At 40.3% G+C, this 24,740-nt stretch overlaps 1 protein-coding gene across 3 annotated transcripts in view; it reads left to right on the top strand.

Moving 5' to 3' along the window:
- zmat4a (zinc finger, matrin-type 4a) overlaps positions 1 to 24,740 on the top strand; it is an 81,889-nt gene that overhangs the window by 15,249 nt on the left and 41,900 nt on the right. For all 3 annotated transcript variants that reach the window (XM_015006545.2, XM_015006546.2, XM_015006547.2), the window contains exons 2-3: positions 2,614 to 2,715; positions 15,415 to 15,504. In XM_015006545.2, the coding sequence (XP_014862031.1) occupies positions 2,614 to 2,715; positions 15,415 to 15,504 (192 nt within the window). The remainder of the gene's footprint in view (positions 1 to 2,613; positions 2,716 to 15,414; positions 15,505 to 24,740) is intronic.

Raw genomic sequence — 24,740 nt, 5'->3', positions numbered from 1 at the left:
GCATTTATACTGGACAGTCCAAAACCTTTGCTGTCAACTTTAAATAAGCCTCAATGTGCTTTTTCTTCAGCAGTGGAGTCTTGTGCAGGGAAGCCATTGCAACTGAGCGATCGGTTATTGTTTGAATGGGAAAAACTGTCTGGTATTTCCATATCTTTTTGGTCCTCCAAGGCTATTTTATCAACTGTATTGATCATTGTTATGACTCTTTTTTTCAGAAATCCTAAATGGGTTTGTGGCCCTGACCAGTTATACCGAAATTAGTCTCCAATAACACTCACTGGAACATTCAGCAGTTTTGAAATACAGTATGTTTTGCAACAGTAACATTTTTGTGAAGGTTCCTTTTGCTTTTACTAATCATGCCAATCTTGGCAATACTTTGATTGTAGCAAAGCATTTTATAGGTTTTCACTGTGAAAACTGGGAATATCCTAAACCAGTTTAAGAAGCTCTGAAGCAGATGCTAATTTTGATGTTGTTGGCAGCTAACAGTTAGCAGTTCTCATAGTGCTTACAAATAATTTGTCACTCTGTCACTGTTTCTTTGCCAACCAAGTACCTATAATTAAAAGTAAAAACGGTTTTAAAACTTTTCATATTTTTGTGAGTAATTGTCAGCCAAGCCTGAGGAACAGCTTTTATTAATTGCCTCTGTCAACACAACCGGGTAAATAAATGACTCCTTCTTTTCTCAGGGTTTCCTCTAGAAGTTTTGCTAAGCCTGGTGAAAGAGGAGCTAAACATCCACTGTGTTTCTGAGTTAAAAAATGCTTAAAGTTGACAGGAAATTTGAAAATATGACTAGGTAATTATGTGTTTTTTGGAAGACATTATTAACAATACAACACCAAGTGCAAGGTATTAAAAAGGCAAACATAAAACACACATTTTTTCCACTTCAGTTGTTTCATATTAATTAAAGTATGAATCAAAACTGTTTGATTCTTTATACGTGTCTTGTCACTTTATTTGCTGAAGTTGTTAGTGTGTAGACCAGTGAAGACAAGCCGTCTTTACCCGATGTGGTACTTTAAAAGCCTGGTGGCCCACCAGGCTTTTAAAGTTGATGTCTTATTTCAAAATAAGAGACTAAACCAGCAATGAGGTGTAAGCAAAGCACACACCTTAATGTGCAAAGCTCATATATATCTTACATTTATTTAGCCATTAATAACTAATTGCTGGACAGCAACAAGTTTTGACTTTTCTAAAACCTTTACAAGAATTTATTTTTCCATCTTAAATTTGTTACACCCTTTATCATCATCAGTTAATCACATACATGTCATTTCTGTAGAACAAATAGAAAGGCCTAATAATATGCTTAAGGAAATGTTAATGAGCAAGTTGTGGGTTTGTGAGGAGAAGTTGGAGGACGACTTAAAATAACACAATTTGCTTGCCGGTCTTATTTGCATTCAAAGACATTAATGAAAGTTTGCTTCAAAATACATATAGTCAGTTCTCATGTCTCCTGCTTCTCATAATGAAGTCGTGCCCAGAGATAGTGATTGGGTTCAGCCTGACTGCATCCAAATATGAAATGTGAGCCCCTGATAGAAGCCTGACTAAATTAATAATTGCAATAAGAGAGGGCCCAGCTGTAAAGCTGAACGCTCTGTGGTGCGCCTTATATTTTTGTGTAACGCTTAGACCAAAGTTCCATCATATATTTTAATGGATTTCCAGGAAAACCTGCCAGCCTGATCTGCTGTAGTAATTTATTTATCATTGTGAAATAGAAGTTTAGTGTTGAGTCCGAAATAGGATGTTTGGCACAGGATGGTTTTTCTGGCCGAGTGCTTTCCAAGGCTGCTCAGCATCCAGTCCTGACGCTAAATGCTTCAGGTGATAAAATATTGATTAGGGACAATGGAAGTATGAGATGTGATGCTGTCGGCTTACCTGAGAAGGCAAACAAACGCATATCAGGACCCCCTGCAGTTTGGAGTTGGAGTTGAAGATGCCATACACCTGCTTCCACAAACCCACTGTCATCTGGACAAAGCAGGCAGCTCTGTGAGGATCATGTTGATTTCTCCAGTGCATTTAATGAAATTTAGGCTGATTTACTTTGACACAGGTGGAGGCCTCAGCACTCACCTGGATCTATGACTACCTCACAAGCAGTCTACGGTTTGTGAGACTGAAGGACTGTGTGTCTAACTAGGTGGTCAGCACCAGCAAACACTTTAATGCCATAGCAGAATTTGATACTATAAGAAAATTCATTCTGCCACATGAAAATGACTGGACACACCAGTGAGCCCCTCTCCAGGCTGTTTTCTGACTGATTCAAGCATCCGCATCTGCAGGAAATCTCTAGCAGTTTGGTGAATGCACTTCCAAAAATCTAAGGAAAAACAAACCTGGAACAGTGAACACATAACGTTAAACATTTGCTCTTGTGCTGGACGTGGGCCAAGCAAAAACCTCCCCAACATGCACACATCAACGCCATGAAGCTTTGTGATTTAGAGAAATCAACTGTTCTTATTTGAGTTCTATAACTACTGAAGTGAGATTAAAACTCTTGACTGCACACTGCAGAGGAATTAGTATGTTAACTGTGATTCTGATCTCCATTCCTGCGTTTGTCTTTCTTTCCAGATGAAGTCTACAGAGGTGGACCAAGGGCTATTCACAGACAGCTACTGCAAAGTGTGCAGCGCTCAGCTCATCTCCGAGTCCCAGAGGGTGGCCCATTATGAGGTGAAGATGGCCTCCAAGATTACATCATCCCAGTCTGTTACACTTCACTGCTGTTGTGGGGATAATTAATTCTCAGGATCATGCTGTTGTGCTCCTGCCTCCAGAGAGACCAGGCTGATGTATCCACCTGAACCCTGCAGCTGGCAGGAAACACACCTACCTTTGACTTTTTAGCTCCCTCTTTGATGCCAATTTTGTTACTAAGTAGTAACTGCGGCACAAAAGAGTCTGAAATACTTAAAAGTGTTTTTGCTACATTGTAGGGCTGGGTGATAAATCAATTTTATTGATCAGTCATGTTTCTGGTCACGTTTAAAATTAAATCATTAAACTTTAATTTTATTTTATTTAATTTTTACCAATGCACTCCTTGTGTTTCCGTAGCTCAGAGTCAAGTTAGCACACCCAAGGTCCACCGTTTTGTGTGACAGCCATGTTTTACAGCTTCTGCTTATTTGGACTTTGAATTCACTGCAGAAACACTAAATCTCACTAAGTGGTTTTGGTTTTGTTTCTAGTGCAGCTGTCTTAGTACACTTGACATACAGGTAACTTTTCAGAAAGACATAGGAGCTTGTTTTAAGTAGATAATTTGTTAATAATAATGAAAAAGATTATTTCACATATTACAAGACATTTTCCCATGTTATAAGTGAAATTGTCTGGCAAAAGAACATATATTTTAATCAGTATTAAGGAATTATTGACTTAAAGCAAGTGCCAATATCTGGCTGAAAAGTTACTTGTAAGTTAGTTTGATCTTATGTCAAGTGTACTAAGATATTATGCTATAGAAAATCTTACAAAATCACATTCTCTCTCCTATTTCCTGTCTGCGTGTTATTCATTAAAATGCCACTAGAGAACAAAACAATCTAACATAAGCATTTAAAGTTCTAAAAAGTGAGATGCTTGTGCTTTCAGAACTTTTGGTGACATTAATTGTCGACATTTATGGTGTTACTGCCATAAAATTAGTTTTATTCCTGTCTGACCCATTTCAGTGGTTTTATTTCTACCCGTATGTCCCTTCAGAATGGCTTTTCTACCATTAAGCTGTATGAGCAATTCACATAGCAAGCATATTTCATTGAAAACAACATTAAAAGCAACATTAGTAAACTGCTCAGTGGTCGAGCAGGCGCACCATATTTTAGGATGTAGCGCTCGGTGCAGCTATCCTGGTACGATTCCCGGTCGTGGGCTATTTACTGCACGTCTTCTTCTTCTGCTTCTTCTCTCTCTTCCGTTCTTCTTGTCAAGCTCCTAACAATAAACAAAACCTAACAGTCCCACAAAATTCTACTAAAAAAAAAAAATTTAACCCTTGTGTGTGTGAGGCAAACGTAGAGGACTATGGAAAATGATACAAGTTTTACGTGTGTGGGGTCGGTTGGACCCCATTTCTACATACAAGGGTTAATAGCATGAATCACACTTCTATATCTGTCATTAAGCCTGGCATGGAACGAGTCTCTTTACTGCACAGCTTCTAAATGTGCAGTAAAGCTGCTGCTTTGGTTGCTTCCTCTCTGCATGTTTCCTGTCAGGATGTGAACCGCTGCGCCGCTGCAGTAGTGCAGATGTTGCCTCGCCGACCGTCACAGCAGGCCAGGAGAGCTGCGGGTGTGACTGCAGGCCTGCAGCAGCTGGACAGCTGCGCTAACACGACATGGAAAAAGCCACGCGAACACAACTGACCTGGCAGGAAGAAAACTATAATGTTAGGCTGGTTCTTGGTAATGAGAGCTATGGACTTTTTTGGACATTTCAAAAGTTTGCACAACTTTGAGTTAACTTTTTCTTCTTAAATGTTATTCTAAAAGTCTTAACAGGGCAAACCTTGTGTGTGTGGAAGGCTTTTCATTTCCTCAGAACATTGCTACGAGGCACAAAGACTTGGGCGTACCGATGCAAATCAAATATTAATTTTGTTCTTATGTGATGAATGCTGAGTACAACACTGAGGCTGTAGCCTCCTGGAGATGCAACGTGTTTTGGTTGTTCTTTTAGAGCAGTAAGGGTCTGATGCGTCACAGTGACGACAGGAGAACCAAATTATTAAACCCCATTTACGAAACAGGACTGACTGTGAAAGCTACTCTATTTTCCGAGCCTCAGTTGCTCACAGGGTTAGCTGTCTTACAATCTGAAAAGTTGCAGACTTACTTCCAGCTTTCCTTGACACACGTCAATGTGTGTGAATATATGTACATTACAGCAAAACCAGGAACAAGTCATCAAAACACAGAGAAAATGTATAAAAACCACCAATATCTGAGAAAATAGTCATTTCTGTTGTTTTTAACAAAATAAACTAGTCATGAACAATCCACCCCTTAAACAGCAGTTTGAGGAGTTTTAAAATGGTAAACTTTGTATTCTAATTCAGCTTTTTCACACAGTAAACTGGAGCCAGCAGCCTATTGAGTTTCCGTGGTTTGGGCCCACAGCTGATTAACATACCGGCTTTTATTGGCCAGTCACAAGCTTTTCTTATTGATTTCACCCAAATACATTTAAAAGGAACGTATGGTTACTTAATTCTGAGTTTCCATTTAGAAGTGAGCTGAAGCTGAAGAATGCTTTGGACTCAAAGTGGAAAAGCTGGAAGCAACATGTCTGACGCCATCATCGCAACAACATCTGAAGAAGATTTGGGACGCTGTCGTTCAGCCGCAAACTTTCTCCAGAGTTCATTTACAACGTGCAGGTGGATTGTTTAGCATCAGAAAGAGAGTGACAGGACATGAGAATGTTTGGACGTCTTGAAGCTAACAGACGTATCGTCCTTACTTTGAAGAAATATTCTGGTGGAAACACTCCTGGACTACTTATATGATATTATTACTTATATAATTGGAGGCATTGAAGTTTGCAGGAATACTTTTCAGTTTCTAATGGGTGAGTTTTTATTTTCAGAGCACGATTACGACACATAGCGCTAAATAATTTCAAACCTATTTCTGTGCTTTAGAGAATGTACTAAGAAGAGTTCAGGTAAAATATATTTTGAGTTTGTCTCTCGTTTCATCAGTGATAGTCAAGGGTAGGAGGGATTGATGAAGCATTCCTCTGTCCCTATAGTGTCAGTCTTCTCTGTAGTTTTCCAGTCTGTGTAGCTGAAATCCTGTTCAGAGTGGCATGTCTAGATGTTTCGGTGGGATCGCAGATTTAAATGGACCGTCTGATCTTGCATGCAGCCTTCATCTCGTTCGACAACAAAAAAACATATCAAAGAGCTGCCAAGACGCAGGTGAGATGAGGCGGCTTTCTCTCCAGAGGACGATTAGGTCATGACGTTGTGGAAAATCTGGATAAATGCCAAGAATGCCTTTCAATCAACAGTTTGGTCGCCTCAGGTCTTCCTCTCTGCTCTTCAGATGAAACATTTTTTACAGACAAGCTGTCTGACACACACTCCTGTGAAGATCTCCTATCTAGTCAGAATACCTTTGAATTTTAAACTTAAAGCAGCATTTGAATGACAGTCAACTGGAAAATGTAATTGATCTTGAGCCCTCTCTCTCAACCACATCAGAGCTGAAATTCCCCGTGTGGAGGTGATCAGAGCAGCCTCTGCCTCACAGTTCAAAGAATCATAGATGGTGGCAAGTTATGCATCCGTCTCTTTGCGTGTGGACGAGACAGGATGAGCACTGCACTGGCTCATGGACGGCATGGGAGCTTTTCCTTTCTTTCTCACTATGGCCTCCTTGTCTGAAGGAAAACTGGAGTGGTAAGCAAGCAGAGAATGTTTTTCCTGATTTCCTGTCCAAGCATTGCTAATTTGCTGACAGTCTACGTACATGTAACACTACCAGATTTTTTTAGGTGGCTTTTAAAGTCTTTTTAAAGTAAGTATACATTTTGTAACTCTTCCACAGTCTTATGAGATGGTGTCATTTGGGCGCCTTGTAAGCGGTCAGCCAGGGTCGCACTGACCCCTTGTGTGCTTCTGGCTTTCCCTCTGTCCAACCGTGACATCTGCCACGCTCCTCCTGAGCATCGCACTAAGACTGCGGGTGGGTTAAGAATAACTTGAAGAGTTTTTTCCACTATGGATAAACTAGCTTAATACACTCAGGTCTTGACTTAGACTTGGGTTAGGTGGTCTTGACTACAATACAAATCTGCAATATATTTATTCTAAGTTCTTAAACATTTTTTTCATTGTGGAGAACATCATCCATTTGATTTACTTTGTGGATCAGTTTTTCAGTTGCCTGACTGCTCCAACAGTGGCACCTTATTGTACTTCACTGATATGATTCTTTTCACATGAAGGAGAATAAGGATTTTCTGGTACCATGGAAGAAGCTTCAGCCTTTGTGACAAAAACAATCATGTTCAGCGCTGTAGGGGACATGGGCATTTAGCGTTTGGTTGACTTGTGCGGGTTTTGACTGCTGTGCCCTTTGTCCACTTTGTATTTTCACTAATTGGTTTCCATTATCTTGAAAGCATTTGAAAAGAACTTTCCTTTTAAACATTTGTTGTGGTTTTTCGTCTGTGCTGCTCACTGTAGAGCTCTTGTCTCGGTTAATTGGCAGATGAAAAAGAGGCCTGTAATATATTTGACTTTCATATTTACCCCACCACTGCCCCCACTGAGGTTTCTAGGGATTGAATGCTTTTGCTGATACACATTCAAACAAAAATTGCTTGATTGAGCTGCCGTATTGTTGAAATGTGATGTTGGATTCATAGTACAAGAAAAAAAGATGTTGTTTTGCTGCAGCACAGGTTGCATTGTGTCAGAGTGAAGATGTCTGAAGAGGCCTGAGCCATGAATTTAATCTGTCAGATGACTGACAGAACATTATATGGTAGAACAATTGTGCAATATTACAATTCTATAATAGCTCTTGGCAGAGGGAAGTTTGTTTAGCTCAATTCATTGCATGAAAAGTGGAACTTTTGTAACTGTGGCCAAATTAAGGCATGCAGGGTTACACAAACCTGCATAATAATGAGCCAGAGTGACCAATGGTGAAAAAATGTATCGTTGTACCATGGATACTTTTTATATGGATTCAGACTGAGTCAATCAAAGGTGACGTCGTGCTTGTGAAATTCAAGTTCCAGTTGAAATCATTGCCACCCAAATTATTCCCACCACCACCAAACAGACAACCCCAAATGATTTGCTAACATCAGTTTCTGAAACGTGAACACCACTTCCTGGAGGCAGCTTTTAACTGTTGGGAATTGTCGATATCCGTGGATGTTCACAGGCTTGGAAATCTGGATTTTTGTCCTACATCTGGTGAAACAGCTGTGGGACAACAGCAGTGACTGAAGGTCTGCATGTTCTATTTATGTTTGAGACTTGTTTAAGTCAAGTTGTCAGACTTAATGTTAAAGTCACTTTTAATAACATTCGTATATCCAGCTGCATTTTGGGTACAGGGTAGAAAAAAAACAAGTGGTGATGAGTCTCTGACCACTAACCGTTCCATGACTTTCCAAAGCCAAAAACCGATTCTGGCTCGGCTAATTCGGATGCATCCAATGTGTGTTATTGATGAGAATTGATGTGCATTAAATGTTGCCTTGCAGCATTCATGATGGGTTTTCTCCCTAAACCCATTTGTCACTGGTTCATCAGATCCCTAAACATTAAAACGGTTTTACTTTAACATAGGTTGACCATTGTGGAGACGCCGTTCAGTTCAGGGGCCTGACTTTGAGAAATCAGCTTTAACACACCTTTCCACTTCAGTCCATTTAGGACAACATGAAGAGTGGGTGTAATTTCTGGCTTGTTTTGTTTTTGGAAGAGCAGTATGCATTTTTAAATCAGTACCAACTTGCTGATTTTCCTAGTGCTACAGTGTTGTCTGGATCTTTTAAAATAGCACTGCATAGGGAGTTGGACTGCCTCTGTTTAAGATTTGTCACTGCAAAAAGATTGAAAACAAGTAAAAGCATTCTTATAGGTTTCTACTGTATGTTTGAAGTAAAATTAAAAAAAAACTCAAATTCCAAGTTGCAGTAATTAACAGGAAGATCCCTGAAGTCAAAATTCTGAGAGGATAAGGCAGCTCATCAACTAAACTTTAAAATCCAGTTTGGCAGCCATGTGTGTTTAAACACACTGATAGCAGCAGTAGAAGAAGACTGTTTAGTGGGACTGTCTGGCTCAGTTGGTGGTTCTGGTCCTAGACATGGTTGGTCTGGGTTCCATTCCTTCTGCTCATGTCTTCCCCCTCTCTCTCCACCCTGCTTCCTGTTCCTTAAAGGCCACAACAGCCAAAACAAGAAAACTGTTTGGTCGTATCTCATTAAATATTGGACATAAATGCATTCATGTAGTTCATAAAGGTTAGTGGCCATCTGTGAACCTCGTTGTGAAACCTCTCCAGTACCTTTCACCATAACAGTGAGACTGACAACACAATTTTTTCTTATATCCAGAAGAAATCATATTTTGAATAAAGTGCTAAAACCCTGGTAAAATGAACCCTAAACTCCATTACTATGCTTGGTGTCATGAACAACATCTCTTCTCTCCGTCTCTATGCAAGTCGTTGCTGAACCCTGTACCGGACGGAATCTTGTTGCTTTAACATTCAGTAGAAATATTCCAGAAATGGGATCAGAAGAAGACCAAAGGAGATAATATCTGTCTGTTTCCACTAATATAGTTGTGATACCCTGGTGGGCATCTCATCACTCACCTGTCCCCCTGACTCCAGCAGCTGCGGCTGTTTTTGATTACTGTGAGACCTCAGTGTGTCATATAATATGAGTGAGCACTACAATATGAACCTACTGGGAATCCAGTAGGTCTTTCATCTTATGGAAAACGGGCTTATGGTTCCCTGGGAACCCTAGCGATGCCAAAGCTGTGAGGCTTGATTCACTGGGGCTTTGCTAAATTATTTTGAAAAGTTTTAATTTGACTGGCTCAGCTGAATATAGATCTGTGGTGCCAAAGACAGTTCAACGGAGAGTAAGTTTGAGAAAGGTCAAATTTAAATGGCAGAGATGAGCCGAGTATAGAAATGACATCGGTTTAAAATATAGTATTCACTTAACAGCATGGCATTTAGGAAGTCTGAAGGTCAGCAAGTTGGCTGAAAAAACTTAAGGATGACTTTATAGCCACAGCAGTTATACTGTCATATGCTGCAAATTAAAAGAATAACTAACATTATTGTGTTTGAGTACTGCTAAGATTGTTTTCAGACTAAACTTTGAATTTGTCCTTTGCTCCACATAGGAGTGAACGATAAGGACTGGGATTATTCCAATATTTTGCACTACTATTCTAATAACGATAAAAATGATAATGATAATGATAATGATAATGATTTCTTCTTTTTTATGGCTCAGCATTCGAGGTGCCAAGTTTTTGATCCTTCTGTAACGCCACATACTTACAGAAGTGTGGTATCACTAAGCTGCACATAGAGACATTATTCATACTTTTGGATTTATTGTTATTTTTTGATGCTCTCATTGGGGAAAAAAGATGAGAAATAGTAAAAAAAATGAAAAACAATTTTAGTCAGTTTTTTTTACATTAACTGAAATTTGTGATGATAAATCAGAATTCTTATAGTGAACTTTAATTTTTCACAATAAACGATAGATGTTATGATAGCATTTCCATTAAGTGAATTTATTGTCGTACTTTAAATGTTTGCCGTTTTATGGCTAATGGAAACACAGAGTTATGTGGCACAGCTAGCTGCTTATTGCCTTCCTTCAGCGGCTCGAGTTCATCCACACCCTGGACCTGTAGAAATGCTTCTGATTGTCACAAGGGGTATACAATGGCAACACTGCCATGTTACAAAAGTTTTAAACAACTAGCAGCATCTCCTGTTTCTGATTCTCAGCCATCAGTTACCTGCCACAGCAGAGGGGAGGAGCTAAGAGTCTCTCTTATCAATCTTTATGTTGACATGAATCTTTTTGACAACCTTTATAGACCCAATCCAAAAGCGCTTCTGTTTCAACTAATTTTTAAACCTGCATGTTCACAAAGTGGTTCCGAAATGGTGTCGGCATTAAGCTCTCATTTTAAGAAAATACGGATACTCAGGTGTTTAAACTGCTCTTACTATTTTTCACTTGCTTTAGAGGCAACTGGATGGAAATATTAGCTATTTGTAGCGCTGATGAAAAAAAGTTCTTCTGGAACAAAATGAGGCAGAACCGTAACGATGCCGATCGAAAATCAAAGAGAAGGTCTGTACGAGCGCGTTAGGAGTAATCTGTGGAGGACACGCTCAGCTATTCTGCTTTGCTTTTACTTGGTTTCCTCAGGAATTAGTCTGTGTGCTAAGCGATAAAAAGCACAAGTAGAAGGTGATAAAGCTGGCCCAGAACCTTTTGCCAGAATGAAAAGTGGCCTGACACTTCCTGTTTAAGCAGAAACAGCACTGCAGAGCTGCTTGGTCCTCTTTATACGGTTCACCCTAATGCAGTGGCACTTACAGTGCAAACACTGGAGAGAAGGAGAGGTTATTAACAGAAAGAGTCCTGAGAGATCAGCTAGTAGGTGGCCTTTAGAGGGAAGAAAAAAAAAAAACAAGTGAGAAAGAATAGTGAAACCATACTGTCCTCTTGAAATATGATTAAACAGAAGGAAAACGGCAAAAAATCTCTGTGACAGAGCAACAATTAGTCCGTGAAGCATGTCTTATTAAAGGAGTTTGACATTCACATTCCACTCACACTTAGGTTTCTATGCTCTCAGGCAGGATTTTCATGTGAACACTTCACCAAATGTGCTTCCAGCCACGTGAGGCACAAATTTAAAACCACAAGTTAGTTCCTCAACATTGTGAGCATCATGTTAAAACTTTGGTATCGTGTGAAAACTGTTGCTGTGCTGTAACAGGGAAAAAAACGCAGAACATGGTAAACATACAGAGAAACTGATGGTTTCAGAAAATAAACAAGTTATCAGGCATTACAGTATAACAACTTCATTTAAGTTAAGTTTGCTTTAACCAGCTCTCTTGACCCTAATATGTCTTTATAATTTGCATTACTTCAAGTTCTGGGCTGGAAGAGCATTTTAAAGTAAATGGTTGTTTTTAACGACATTAGAAACTTCCGTCCCAGTTTGTCAGCAGACTGATCTCTCATACAGAGAGATTTAGGAAAACTATAACAATAAAACTCGCTGGATGTTGTCCAGCTAACGCACAGGAATGGATCCGCCTCTGGGACTTGCACTGAATCGTTCTAAATGTCATCATTAAATGAGTACATTGAATAACAGTGAACATCCTTACTGGGATTTATTGCTGCAACTTTATAATTGCATTGCTGGTCAGACTCTGTAGAGTCAGTTGTAAGGAAGAATTTTTTTATTTTTGTCATCAAATTTTTTATTATCCTTTGTATTTCAGTACAGATACTCATATTTACCTTCCAGCAGAGTTTCCCAGCCCTGGTCCTTAAGGCTCACTGCCCTGCATTTTTCAGGTGTTTCCTCTTCAGCCCAGGTGATTTCAACTGACTGGTGTTTGTTGAACTGCAGTCAGCTGAATCAGACGTGGTAAAGCAGGGAGACGTATAAAACCTGCAGGGTGGTGTGCCTGGAGGACCAGGGTTGGGAAACACTGCCTTACAGAAGCAAACAAACAAGAATGCACACAAAATTAAAAACAAGAATAACATGGGAAAAGAAAAAAAACAGAATCAGGATTAGAATCATAACCCCTGGATCCTATAGCTTGAGAGCCCTTTCACATGAGGAAAAGATGTTGATGATGACTTTCATGGCCCCCGGGTCTGAAAAGGGTGGGGCAGAAGACAGCCGCTGTTAAAAGAAAACCATAAGAAGTCCAACATGACTTCTGGCTAACTGCAAACATGTGGAAGGAGATTTGGCCTGACCACCATGTTCAGGTGTTGGAACGGCCCAGTCAAACTCCAGACCCAAACCCAATCCACAATCTGCAGCAAGTTATTCAAAACGGTCTCTGTGTGATCTGACCGAACTTGTTTCAGTCACAGGATGAGCTCAGCTGGTAGATGACAGTAAAATCAGGAGCAGCTTAGTAAGCTATGCTTGTACAAAGACTCAACAGGTGTTAACATCTTTTATCCTCAAAAATTAAATCCAGTTTAGTTCATGATGCAGTGGTGCAGCTATTAAATTCTACATTTTATAGATCTGGTTTCAGATCTATATAAATAGATTCACAGCTGAGAACTGGCGCAGGCTGTTGCAGGCGACTACTGAACAGGAAGAAATGTCCAGCATGGGTTGAGTTCTTGGACCAGAAGCGCCTCTGAGCAGCTCTTAAAGATTATTTATACTCTTGAGGAGCAGATTTTACATCCGACTGGGATGAGTCTGTTTAAAAAACAAGCCTAGGTCGTTTGGCATCGAACAGCCCGGCCCTTTAGCAGGGGGTTGTCTGGAATCACATTATCTGTGATCTGCTCACTGATGTGGTAGTAATGCGATATGGATTTTTTCTTCAGTCCTGATTATCTTCTCTGTGCACAATAGCCACCCTCACATTCCAGCAATCCTGAAGAGGAACTGCTCCAAAACTTTTCAGACTTCCTATTAGTAATTACAGCCTGTGTCTGTCTCATCTGATGAATTTGATGGACTGATGTGTGAATGAATTATGGAGATGTTTACACCATTAAATGGCAGGAGTACAACCAGATGACCACAGTATTATGGACAGATCACTGGAATGCATGCAGAGACTTTTCCATAAACCTTGACTCCTACTAATAAGGGCACATTTTCTTTGTTTTTCTCCAGTCTTGGTCAACTGATATCAACTGATATAAGAGACATCGTCAGCCAGGCCTTTGCCGTCGTAAAACACTTTGTTCTATTCAGATCTTGCTTACAGCACAGTCTGGGTTTTTTCCCATTGAAGTGAATTCCTCCAGTGGAATTTCAACCGGGCCAATCAGCAAACTGAAGGGGACGTTGTGAACGATGATGTCACTTTTTATTTTTGGAATTGTAGTCTGCTTGTAGTTTTAGCAACGTCAGCGGAGGAGGTGAACGAAGCCGTTCAGTCTGTGTTGGCCACGCTTCCAATGTGAAATTAACAAACAACAATCTTGTTCAACTCTGCGCTTCTCTCTTCACAGTGGAGGATGGTTGTTTACAATGCAGGCGATTTCTGGTAAGCTTCATAGTGTCGAACTGGTGCACGAGCAAACGTTAGCGATTGGGTAAAATTACAAATTTTGAGAGAGGTGATTGCTTACTACAGGAACCAATCACCTCTCAGTAGACGAGAGCCCAAACCCTCTGGACGAAGCAAAGCGTAGAGCCAGGCTGACCTTTACCAGGCTCAGTCTGGGCTAAAGCTAGCCAAAACTTTAGTGGTAAAATTCCAGGAAACATTCCATAGGAATTAACAAAGATTTGTGGGAATTGGTGGGACTAAAGTAAAATTTTAAAATACTAAAGCTTGACTGTTTTTTTTTTTGTTTGTTTGTTTTGTTTTGTTTTGGGGTTTTTTGAGCACAACTTTGACCAAAACAACTAAATTTCTTGCAGGTGCCGTTCAGTTCTTCAAAAGCCACAGTGGTGATCATTTGTTGTCTAGACTGCCATTGTGACACATGTAACATTTGGAGATAATCACAGAATTAAAGTGCAGTTGCTTCATGTGTCTGTGTCATACCTAAGCAATTTTCTTATAGTACCCAAAAATGAATTAACTTTGTTTTATGTAAAGGCGTAGCGTAGTTGTCACACTGAAGGAGTAAATGTTCCAACCAAAGACGTTTCCTTTTAAATGAAAGATTTTTTTCTGAGAGAGCGAAAAGAGCAATACGGCACTTTCTTCAGTTTTAATTGCGTTTAGATGAGATCAGATCATTTGAGTGACGAGGCATAATCCATCTGTCAACATTGGGAAGTTTTCTGTTTAAGTATCAAAACCCTCATTAATTGTTTACTATCTCACTATTGCTCAAGTTGCCTTCATAGCCAAGCATCTTTAAACATTTAAACTGAGGTAAAAATATGCAGATCCTTGGCTTTGTGTTGATTTTTAGTTTTCAGAGAACTATGCAATAATACTGCGGATATTTAGCATTTTATGACGAACAGTGGGAGAAGGCAATACGCCCATGGCACAAGAGCCGAGTCAAAACTCCCACAGTGACGGTGTCAGGTTTCCATATGCACATTTTTATCGAGTTAAAAAGAAGCAGTGGAATAGTTTCCTTAAAAATTCATTACAGTAACTTTTTTTCATTTTGCACAAACTGAAAGAAACTTTTTTTCTTCTGTACACTAGTGTTCTGTTTTTTACTGAAGAAGTGTGTTTTTTTCTGCATTAGTGTGAAGTTCATAACGTGCAATAGAATTTCTAAACATAATGTAATATTATAGTAATACAGCATGACACTGCTCAGAGCAAAACACAGAATTAGACTGACTAGATCTGCCATTATGGATTGGGCACATTGTCACCAATATCTGATCCAAAAAATGTTCCCGATATTGGGACTAATACAGATTTTAATATTGAATCAGTGCATCTCCAGTTCACAGTTTAGGTCAAAGTAAAAATCTCTTAAGTCTGTGTGTGTCGGTGTGTGTCTGCCATCAATTCGGCCGCTTCATGTCTCAGGGTTGACCCGTGATTACATCAGACAGTCAAGCATTTTGTGTCATCTTGCAAAAGTAACACACATTGAACGTAACTGATATTAATTTGAATTTTTCCTGCCTTTCAGAGTCGGAAACACGCCAACAAAGTGCGGCTGTATTACATGCTACATCCTGTGGATGGAGGCTGCCCGGCTAAGAAGCTCAGAACAGACAACGTGAGTCCTTATGGTTAAATCTCTTCTTTCTTCTTCAGCTGTGTTTCCCCATAGCCTCTGTAATCACTTGCAACATGCACACATGGAGTCAGGGCTGTGGGAAACATTCACTGTGATCGGTAATTATCCACCGCGTGTGTCAGAACAGCAGACGGATAAATGACAACAGTTTCTACCCCAGTGAGCAACGGGTGGCAGGGGACGCCAAACTTTCATTTAAACCAGACACGTTGTTTGGGATTCAGCGTGCAAACCGTCCGCGTCACACGATGCGTCTGACAAGCACAAAAGTTCTGCTGCTGAACGAGTTTGTCCCAGTTAGGGGAAAATGGAGAGGCGCTGTGATAAGATTCCACGTTGGCGTGATGATGGAAGGCACTCTCTGGATTTCACTCTAAGTGTCGGAGTGATGATAAAGCTCAGGGGAAGAGACGGAGGTTTGTGCTGCAGTGATCGGGACGCTGCCAGCTATCAGTGGAGAAATCAGGGTTTGCGATCCAGATAAGGATGCATCAAGGGACACTAATGCTCTCTCCTGACTCCTGCTGCCTCAGCTCATCATCTGGTTCTGCTGTTGTTTCTGTTTGCCTCTCCATTCTCACTTCATCCCTTCACTCCGCTCCGCTCTGCTCCGCCTGTCTGTCTTTCTTCGTTCTAATTTCCTTTCCTGCCCTCTGTTCCCTCTGTCACACGCCTACGATCACATCTTTTCTCCCGCCTTCCTCCTCCTTCCATCTACGGATAGTTTTCAGCTTTATTTTTTTTTCAACCCTAGTTTTAATCAATTAATGATCACTGTCATAAATCTTTATCTGACATTTTGTCATCTATTTCCCTCTCCTTTGTGTTTTCTCTGAGTGTCATTTCTTTTGTTAGCCATTTTTGCTTCCCATTCGTTCCTTTTAAGGTTTCATTTTTAGGTCAATTACATTTGTTTGTCCATTCTTTTTCATCTGCTCTGTTTCTCTCTTATGCTGTTTCTTTTTATGCTGTGAGTTATTTCTTCTTCAGCTTCATGTATCTTTCTTTTTCATTTTTTTGCAATTACTTTTATCATCTTGTTGAGTTTCCAGTAAATCTTTATTCTTTTTTTTTTTCTTGCTTTTACCCATGGCTTTTTCCCCACTCTCTTTTCACTTCTTTTATTTTCCATCTCTCCCTTTTATGCCAGCGTTTATGTTTTGCTTTTATTTCATCTCTATCCCGATCTTATATGGACAGATTGCTATTCTGTTCATATTTTAATAATTAGCTCCAGGTAGAAAGCTGGCTGATATGGCGAAGAGGAGAATGGTAGATGTATTATGTGAGGAAGGGCAGCGAGGTTTAAGCTGTTTTACTGTAGTGTAGATAGGATAGGATAAGGCTAACTATATTGTGGATCAATAATCTGGCCGATTACTGATTATCAATCTTTAAGAAGTCTGACCTGCCAATCCCAGTTTTGGCTAATACTGATTTTTTTTTTTTTTTTTTTTTTTCTGAAACATTGCTGACTGTAGCAATAAAGTCGATGAGTTAGTAAGTAGTAGTTATTGTTGACTGCATGATCTGGTGGGCGGGGCCAACATTCAAACCTCTCTCAGAGGAGAGCAGACAGTCGTTGATCTTTACACCTTTTTCGAGGTTCATAAGATCATTTGATAATATCGGCTTCACATGGGAGTATCGGCCAATCATTGATCTCCCTAAATCAAGGAAATTTGGGTCAATTTACGGGCTGGCTGTAATGCAGGAAGAGATTCTGGAAAGATCTTGATCGAGTAGAAAGTGGTGATGAGACCAGATCTGAATGGACATGTTGGTGAAGGAAACAGCTCCTTATGAGTGTGTGTTGTTTGTCCTGTCTGTCTCTGTGTTGCCATGCGACAGACTGGCAACCTGTCCCGGGTGACCCCGCCTCTCGCCTGAAATGTCTCGCTGGAAACAGGGACCAGCAACCCTTCTGATCCCACTAGGGCAGGGGTGGGCAATCCTGGTCCTCGAGGGCCAGTGTCCTGCAACTCTTAGATGTCTGCTTGGTCCAACACACATGAATCCAGTAGCTGAATCACCTCCTAAGTGCAGTCTGGTTCTCAAGAGTCCTGCTAATGACCTCATTATTTGACTCAGGTGTTGAAGTAGAGATACATCTAAAAGTTGCAGGACCTCGAGGCCTGGAGGTGCCCACCTCTGCACTAGGTGGGCACCTGCACTTGTGGGTGGATGGATCCATCCATCCACCCACAAGGGTGGGTGGATGGATGGATGGTTGGTTCAATGGTTCAATATTAGGAACATGGATAATGTAAAATAGACCATTTCATAAGGTTTGATAGAAATTTCATAATTATATAAACATCTTGTGCCTTTTTGTTTATAACAAATCAAACATAGTTATGACTAAAAGGGTTTCTGCATGTGTCAATACATAATGTAAAGACCAAAGTGTAAGGATTTGGTTGTTTCTGTGTGTTTATTTAGATTTCTGTGTTCTGTGGCTCTCAGTGTTGTCCCGTCTAACCCTTGATTAGTTACACCTGTTCCTTGTTTCCCTTGATTGTCTCCCTGTGTATTTAAACCCACCTGTGTTCCTTGTTCTTTGTTGGGTCCTCGTCTAGTTGTCCTGTAGCTTGTTTCATCAAACTGTGTACAGTGGAGAAATGAATGAAGAATATTTAAGCTTTTAGTTTAAGCCTTATAAACTAAACTTATTACAGCTTTGGATTCACTGTGTTATCCTGTGGAAGGACTTAGAGTAAATGTTCTTGACAAATAAATTAAAGTGCAACGGAAAACTCAGCTAATAAGATTTAGTCACTGACATTCAAGTGTGTCTTGTTTATACCTGAGGATGTATTTTATTGCAGAGGTTAGACTACAAATACCCGATTGATCTGTTGTACTTTACATGCCTGCGGATAGTGCTTGGCCCAGACTGAAGCCACAGAGGCAGCGCTGACAGTTTTATCCATAAAGACAATATTCGTGCACCAAATTACAAGAACATGACGGATGAAGAAATACAAGGTTATGATGGACCTGGGACTTTTCCAGAATGAATGGATGGATGATCTGGGTAGTTCTTAAACTAAACTAATAAAAAATCTGCTTTTACATACAATGCTACTGAACACCATGCATTTTCTTTTTGATAGAAGGGCGGTTAATTGTGGAAGAGCTGCATTGAAATTAGATTTGATGGCTGGATCTGTGCCTTAGATTTGGTCAATATTTCAAACTATCTTGAGACTGAACTCGCTTATCCTTTTTTCCGGCTAAGAATGCTTAAACGCTTAACGCTTAAAGACTTTTTAGGCTGGCCAATGAAACTTCTCTCCCTCTTCCAGATTTCACTAAATGTAACACAGAAGCTGTTGGAGGTGCTGATGTTCTTAGCAGCACTTGTCCACAAATATAAATCATTCTCAACGCATCTCTGAAAGCTCGACTACAAGTTATTCCTGCGGTTCACGTAGAGCTGCGCAACCAGAGCTAACGTGATGGGGTTTAAACTAATACTTTGATCAAAAACTCTGGAAATAATCTTAATTCCTCACAAGGGGTTGATGTAGATATCCATACAGGTCGGCCTGTGTCCAGTTTGATTGAAAGGAGACGCGTTTGATCTGCTTAAAGGTAAACTTAAGACCTCCAGCTCCTGCAGTGCATGAGGCAACATGCAGAGGCGCCAGCGGTGCGATTGGTCCAGCTTTAAATCCATAAACAATAAACCTATCTTTTATAAACGTATCTTTTAGGAATACATCTGCTCCTCCAGTGAAACGCTCAGAGCAACAGAGATGCTTGCAATCCGGCTTTATAAAAATAAAAAATTTCCTGCGCAACCAGGTTTGACCTGGACAAATAGGTTTGACCCCCAAATCCACCCAACAGCTAAAAAGAGATGCTATTTTGTCTAGCAATGTAGAAGATGGACGTACAACCAGGGGGCCATTACTCAACAGCTGTAAGGAATCCGTCTCACATGTTGTACAAGTGCTTGCACTGTACAATTCCCTATCTGTACTGCCACCACAAGAGTCGAGCCAGACCAACACAGATTCCAATAAACATATCTCAGTCTTTTCCTGTGTCTGGTGACAGATTTCTCTCCCTCAGCTCCATCAGGACTGGAGAGATCTCTTGTGGAGAAATGTGTTTTCCTGGTTGGTGGACAGCTGAGTGGATGAGACTTGCACAGCACGGGATCGATGAAGCCACTAAAAACACCTTTTCCGGAGCGAGACACCTCCTGGTTACGCTCAGGTTTAGGACGGATTGAAAAGTGGCATTCACCCAACTGTTTTGAAGGTCGTTGGAGAACTTAAAGAAGTTCTACTCTGTCTTCCATGACAGTTTGTCCTTGCTGTGCGGCCTTTGTACTCGCTACATTCAGGATGTCTGAACCAGCTCGCTGCTCCAAATGGTTAACGTTCCCATCCGGGTCGGTTATCCCTTTTGGAACAGTGGAAAAACTGTCCTCAATGACTTTGCTCTCGGTTTTAGAGAGCTACCCTATTTGGGGTAGTCTTGTCTTTGGGAACAGTCACAAACGCGCCACTGGTTGGGGTTTCAGAGATGTTTGTTAATTGAGCTTCCCCATTCAAGGAACATTTAAGCTCAAAAAGAACAGAAACTTTACAATTTAGAGACGATTTTTTTTGGCAGACTGATGGCTGTGACGTCTCTGACTCTGTTTCCCTCTGAGACACGTTCCCTGTCTGGAGAACTCGGTTATTCAAAGACACGGGTATATTTGCCTTTTAGCGACGACTTCTCTGGCAAAGCCAGAGATGAAATTGATGAAGCCAAAACTAAAGCAAAACCTTGAGCTGTGATGTCAGCCTTAGAAAGATCTTCCCCAGCTGGGTCCGTTTTTGTCTTTGGGAATGATTGAAAAATCATTTCCCACGACTGTCCTCTCACACCTAAGATCGTCTTGTACCGTCGTGACTCTAAAACCAGTGACATTGCTTTGACTGGCAACTCTCTGACTTACAAGACAAACTTCCCCAGCCGGGTCAGTTTGTTCAGTCGGTATGCTCGTCCTTGGTACTGTCTTGTAAAGTCTCAGCTGAACCAAATTCTGTGGTTCCGCAGACATCCGTCGCTTGTTTGAAGCAAATCTCTGCAGCCTGGTCAGTTTGTTCTTTGGGAACAGATGAAAATTATTTCCCAGAGCTGCGCTCATACAAATCCTTTCTAAGAAAGTAGTGGTCAAACACTTTCTTCATTTCTGTGGTCACCGCATATCCAAGCCCAAAGCCGCGCGGGAGAAAGAAAGGGACTAGCGCCTTGTAAAAACTAAACATCCTTAAGAAACAAAGTCAAATCTCCACAAACTGTCTGGATTCTAAATGCTTCAGTGTGTTGAGATTCTAGCATTGAAAGCCTCAGAATTTCTTTGATCTACTGTGATGTACATTAGGTCATCTATGACCTCATCAATGAGCTCACTGCAGTTCTGTGGCATGTCTTACTTCTGATCGTTGCTATGGAAACGATCAGATCAGTTCTGCATGACTCAAACTATAGACAAAATAATGACTAAATATTTAAATATATTTTATTTAACATGAAAAGATTAACAATATATCAATTTAAAAATGTCACCATCTCATTTGGATTTGGCAGAACGAGGAAAAGTTTTGACCAAACCAGTGTGAGCCTTGCATGTTGGTTTTCTCCTTGTTTCTTTATTTGTGTGTGTTTTTTTTTCAGTGTCACAGTAAATCACTGTTGGGTCTATGGGCCGACCTTAGGCCCCTCGTAAAAGGGCACATCGTCATGATGGAAGAGAGCTACACTTAAACTACACAGATGTGATGCGACCAGGCTGTGCTTAAAAGGTGGCACAATCTAAAAATATACTCAGCAGCTGTGCCTCCAGACACTGGGAGTGTGTCTGACCTGGCACAGCCCTACATATGGACCCATTGGTCTAATGGCATCTGACAACTGGACACGCTGCCGGTTATGCTAGTCGCTTTGATAACCTGCTCTCATGTTGAGCGGGGGATGGGCGGGAGTCGGGTAGCATGTTCTTGATTAGAGAAAAGTAGCTCGACGTGTTCCAGTGTAGGGTTCCAGTTCGTCGTGTTTTCTATCAAACTGATTAGATTTGGCTAGATAAGATCAATCTTAAGATCAACAGTATCAAAAATGGAGCTTTTAACTGCAAACCCCAGTTTTGTGGCTTTATTTTAACACTCTGGTGTCTGTGTTCACATTCTACTTAATCTGCAGAGTAATGAAGTTCAGACAGATATGGATGGTTGCATAAGAATTGCACTACAACTTTATTTTCCTTGATACTGCAAAAAAAAAAAAAGGGAAAAAAAGCTCAGAGGTTGAAGAAGGCGATAAGATTTTGGTTCATAAAAGATTTAGAAATGCAGTTTTGATGTGATTCACAAAGCATACAAGCCCTGAGGGATAATTGCAGTTGTAGATTAGATTGCCAATTAAATTAGGGGATAAATTTATTGCAGGAAATCAATATGTTGCTGACAGTTTTGCCAATTCAGTTGTCAGATACTAGTCAGAGCAGTTATGCTGCTTACAGCTTGTTTGCTAGAGTTCGTCACACTGCCACAGACATGTATCAAAGATTACTTAGATTTCTTCCTTTAGATTTTTTTTAATGTTTTTCTTTAATGCTTCAAATTACACTGGGTTACAAAACAGTTGGAAGTTGTCTGTGTTTTTTCACCTGAACTAAGACTATTTTCCACTGCTGAATCCAAAAGTGACATCCATTTTTCTCAATCAGGTCAGGTTTTTATTCTAATTTGATTTAGAGAAATCTGATCTTCTGACTAAATAAATTTATTTTCTGTGACATTATAAGTTCATACTTTTGTCTGGTAAAGGCCTTTCAGCTTCTCTTCCCCTCTCCGCCCCCCAGAAGAAAAAAAATAAAAGCAAAGTCCAAAAGTGAAAATAAAACAGAAATGGGATGGAAAAACTCCAGGATAAATAGTGTGTGTGTTGCATTTTTTGGCACATTTCAGCCAGCAGCAGTAAATCCCATATGCATATTCATGTGTGCAGACTTGTGTAGTTGATCTGGTGGTTCTGGTGTTTGCCTGCCAGTTTATTCAGCTGCCAGTTCTGATTAAATCAGGCCGTCAGCGTCACTGCAGGATCTTGACGGAGCTATCGCACTCGAGATGGCACAGTCGTCTGCCCCGGCTCCGCTGAACAAGAAGTGATTGTGGTCCTGCGCTTCATTGCCTCAATCCCACCTTGAGCAATATCCAGCAGATTGCACTCTCAGTGCACACACACACACACACACAAGCGCGCACACATGCGGCATATTTCATATAACACATTAAATCAAAGGCATGACCAAAAAGCACCAGAGCATTAAAAAAAAAAAAAAACCCAAAGATCTGTCTAGATTTCAGTTCTCTCTCATCCAGAAGGCCGAAGCATCCTTCTTCTTTTCCAGGACCAGATCTGTGAAATAATAAATCCAGCAATAAGGATATGATTTTGACACAATAACAAGCCATGATGTCGCATATAGTACTCAGAATTCAACTATTTACAGTAGGAGAAATAAATTCATGAAAATATAACTTAATTTTGTCTCCAAATGTTCAAAAATAAGGATTTCTATTTAATTAGAATATAATTAAAGGATACGAAATGAGCTACAGATGGCCAGCCAAAGAATAAACTGCTTACAGATGCAATACACGTCTATAATGCTGCAGAAGAGAGTTGTAGACATTGTGTAGCTTACTGTCTTCCATGTTTCATTTCGTCAAAGAATGTTTTTGGTTTTTAAAATAATTCTTACAGACATGAGTTTAAATTTTAATGAGTTTAAATTTACAAAAACAAGGATTTTACATATTTCTTTAAACTGTCAGTCTGACCTGACATTTTGTGTGACACACATGATCTGTAAATAACTCCAGCTTCCTGTGGTTCTACAACCACCTACAGAAATACACCACTTGGTCAGAAAACCAATCAGGGCCAGGAGGAGGGTCTTAGTGCTGCTAATCACCCTCGTGCTGCCACGAATGCTAAGGCTAGTTAGCATGGCCACCAATGATGGCAGATAAACAGTTTTCCTGGAACGGTACATTGTTCCTCCGGTATTGGCACACTGAGTAGCACATACACAAGACTGACAGCTCTAAGAACTTTCTTGTGGCTCTGAAAAAGCAAGACACCTCCTCAGTTCTGCTGGTATCATATTAAATATGTTTCCTCAGCTGGAACCGACTAAAAGATAGACTTAGGAAAGTGAAATACGGTTTCACCTTCATAATTTCGTGTTTCAGTCCCTGTCGCCGTGAAACATATGCCTCACTCTTCAATTTGTCTTCCCTAAGTGCTTCCACCTTTCATTGCAGAGCAGTTTTGTGTGAATTGTTGCTCCTAGTATCTATCAAAGGTTCGTGATTTGGCTAAAGCCTCTCTCTCTGGGAGCAGGGGTCAACATAAAGAAGGACCCCAGGCGTGCAAATCTGAGGCCAGTGGAGCACTTCATAGTGAAAAGTGTTGCCATATGCAGCCGGAAACTGGATGTGTGTGAGATCACACAGCGTAAATGTTGAATAATTGAAAATCATAGAAATGTACACTCCCTGAGAGCCGCAGTGCAGTTTTCTCGGGAAGAAGAAAAAAAAAATAAAGACATGATTGTTTGAGACTGGAATTGGTTCATTTAGAAATATCAAAGCACCTTGAAAAATGGGTCATCAGCAGGTGTCTTACCAAGAACTGCCTCTTGAACAAGACAAGAATGTAACTTCATCCTTTGACTCTGAAACATTATTCATGGTGGGTTACATTTATGTTACGTTGTTTGCAAAACTATTCGTATAGGTCCACATTTTGTCATGTTACAGGCCCAGACGTAACGAGGTAAGCCAACATCGTAGGACAGAACTGTGAAAAGTAAAGTAACAAAGGACATCTGCGTCTTTGACACCAACTCATGAAGTCTGAGATATACTTGGTGTTTTCAGTCAGTACCATTTGCCAGAACACACTTATGAAAGAGACTCATAGTCTCAAGGAGCTTTTATTTTATAAAGGTTGATAGTAAACACATGTATGTATTTTGTGTTATAGTTTGAGAACTCTGTCTCCAAAAACCAAGGAGTTCGATATGCTGAAGCAAAACAGATTTACAGGGATCCCCGGTCTCCTCTTTTCCTGCCCCATTAACTGCATATAAACGATGAAATAAAATGATTGCACTTAAATGATGAATCAACTTTGGCCTC

Source organism: Poecilia mexicana, unplaced genomic scaffold (assembly GCF_051168715.1).
Source record: "Poecilia mexicana isolate PSO_F unplaced genomic scaffold, ASM5116871v1 scaffold_9, whole genome shotgun sequence".
NCBI lineage: Eukaryota > Metazoa > Chordata > Actinopteri > Cyprinodontiformes > Poeciliidae > Poecilia > Poecilia mexicana.
This window is presented reverse-complemented; position numbering and strand designations above follow the sequence as displayed.